The sequence below is a fragment of the Babylonia areolata genome, chromosome 18 (assembly GCF_041734735.1).
Source record: "Babylonia areolata isolate BAREFJ2019XMU chromosome 18, ASM4173473v1, whole genome shotgun sequence".
Lineage (NCBI taxonomy): Eukaryota > Metazoa > Mollusca > Gastropoda > Neogastropoda > Buccinidae > Babylonia > Babylonia areolata.
Genome location: NC_134893.1, coordinates 3,358,217 through 3,360,716, shown reverse-complemented (window position 1 = coordinate 3,360,716; position 2,500 = coordinate 3,358,217). Strand labels below are relative to the sequence as shown.

At 45.7% G+C, this 2,500-nt stretch overlaps 1 protein-coding gene across 1 annotated transcript in view; it reads right to left on the bottom strand.

The window, feature by feature from the left end:
* LOC143293136 (cys-loop ligand-gated ion channel-like) overlaps window positions 1-2,500 on the bottom strand; it is a 182,879-nt gene that overhangs the window by 66,106 nt on the left and 114,273 nt on the right. Inside the window, exon 2 of the mRNA XM_076604051.1 lies at window positions 1,948-2,076. Within this exon, the coding sequence (XP_076460166.1) occupies window positions 1,948-2,076 (129 nt within the window). The remainder of the gene's footprint in view (window positions 1-1,947; window positions 2,077-2,500) is intronic.

Below are 2,500 nucleotides of genomic sequence, written 5' to 3'. Positions count from 1 at the left end.
CTTCTTCTTCGTCTTCTTCTTTTCCCTTCATCTCCTTCTTCACCATTACCACCATTGTCATCACCTTCTGCCTTTTCTTTTCTTTCTCTCCTGCTTCTTCTCCTTCTGCTTCTCAGAGGTGTCTGTCACTGCCCTTGGTTGGCGGGGTTTTTTTTTGGTTGTTTTTTTTCGGTATCATTCATCGGGGTATTTCTGACAGCAGCCATCCAACATGGCTGACAAGGTAAGCGATGGGCATGCATACCAACGAAGAGAAAGACAATAGCAAGGCGGGGTGGGATTTTTTTCTCCTGTGTAATGACGACCTCGCTGTTCGCTGTATGTTGTTTGAGTTTCTGCTTTGGTGTGGGGTTTTTTTTTTTGCCATTAATTTATTTATTCATTCGTTTATTCGTTTATTTATCCTTTCCTCCATTTCTTTTTCATTTTTTTTTATTCCAGCGATTCTGCGCAGTCACCTTCCACGTACGGGGTTTTCTGAGGCGGTGAGATTGCATATCCATGAGGGCATGACCCTCCCCCTCCCCCTCCCCTCTCCCCTTCCCCCACCCCCCTCACTCCCTGCTCCTGAACAGAAACATAACAAACATGGATTGTAGGATCGTCGTTCCCGTGCATATCTTTTTGGTTCTGTCAGCACGTGCATTCATAACGAAAGAGAGGAAAGCAGCGAGCTGGGGTGAGGGTGGGGGTGGGGTGGGGGTGGGGGAGAGATCAGAGTAACTGTGAACCTTGGAACATGGGATGGACAATATCAAAACAGAAAAAGAAGAAGGAATGACTTAGCCCCATGCATATCGTAAATATTGATTGAATGACATGTAATCAAACGGTTATTTATTTATTTTTTTTATGCTTCCTTTGTTTTTTCCTCTCCCTGAAAGTCCTCTTTGTCTGAAACAATCTGAAAATGGAGGTAGTGTAGGGATGGAGATGGAGGGGAGTGTGTGTGTGGGAGGGGGGGGGAGGGGAGGGGGGGAGCTAGCGCGGGGTGAGGGGGTGTGGGGGGCGGGGGGAGGAGGCTACGCGGGGGGAGGGGTGATGAGGGGGCCGCGGATTCTGATACGTGACGTCATAAGTTGTCCAGCAGTAATTTTGTATGGACGCCAAAACTAGGGAAAAAAAAGGATTAAACCTGCAGAATGACGCAGTTTCCTGTTTGTTTTTGTTTTGGGTTTATTCTGAGTGAATACTCAAAATAAATAAACATGAAAAAAGAAGAACACCCCACCCCCATCCCCCGCCCCCGCCCCCACCTCAGAACAACATCAGGGTGCCAACGATTCTAAAATTTTGAAATTTATGTTGTTTTGACATCCTGGTCTTCCTCCAAAAGCGATGTTCTATTTTGTTCAACTTGGTTATTTGCTTTTATCCACCCCCTCCTCCCAAAAAAAGAAAAAAAAAGTGGGGTGAAGGGAAGGGGGTGGGGTACAGATGGGCATGATTTGTCGATTTATGTATTCATTATATACGGAAGAAAGAAGGTGAGGATAAGTGAGAGGGCGAGAGAGAGATAGAGGGAGAGAGAGACAGAGAGAGACAGAGATAGACAGACAGACAGACAGACAGACAGACAGACAGGTCGATAGGCAGGCAGACAGAAGAGATGAAAACACAGACTGGCAGACGTACTCCCACCACCACCACCACCATCCATTCACACGAGTGCATGCACGTGCTCGTGCATAAACGCACACACGCGCAAACGCTCTCCCATCTGGCATATACAAGAATATGTGAAAAGACTCTGAATGTAAGCACAACAAGAACAAGAACAAGAACAACAACAGCTACTACTACTACTACGACTACCACTACAACGACTTCTCTCTCTCTCTGTCTCCACACACACACACACACACACACACACACACACACACACACACACACACACACACACACACACACACACACACACACACACACACACACACACACACACACCTCTTGTAGCTGTCCGTCCAAGGAGGGCTCGCGCCACCTGGCCCTGACGATGACGTCAGCAGTGTACTGCTCCTTAAGCGTGTCGATTTCTCCCACCTTGAAGAACTGGACACACACCTGAACTTTGATCTGGAAGAAAAGCAGACAGCAAGATGGTGTCCGTCAATAAAAACGGGCTTAGAGCACTACTGAAATGGCACTACTACTACTACTACTACTACTTCTTCTTCTTCTTCTTCTCCTCTTCCTCCTTCTTCTCCTTCTTTCTATTCGTCATCATCATCATCATCATCGTCGTTGTTTCTTTTTAAAACTAATTATGATGATGATGATGACGACGATGAAGACTTCTTCTTACTATTCATCATCATTATTGTTTCTTTTTCACACGATCAATGATGACGATGACGACGATGAAGACGATTATGAGGATGATCATAATAATGATACATTACTAATATAGCATCAGCAATGTATCATTATGAACTTGTATTTCTGGAAGAGAAAGAGAGAGAGAGAGAGAGAGAGAGAGAGAGAGAGATGGGGGGAGGGG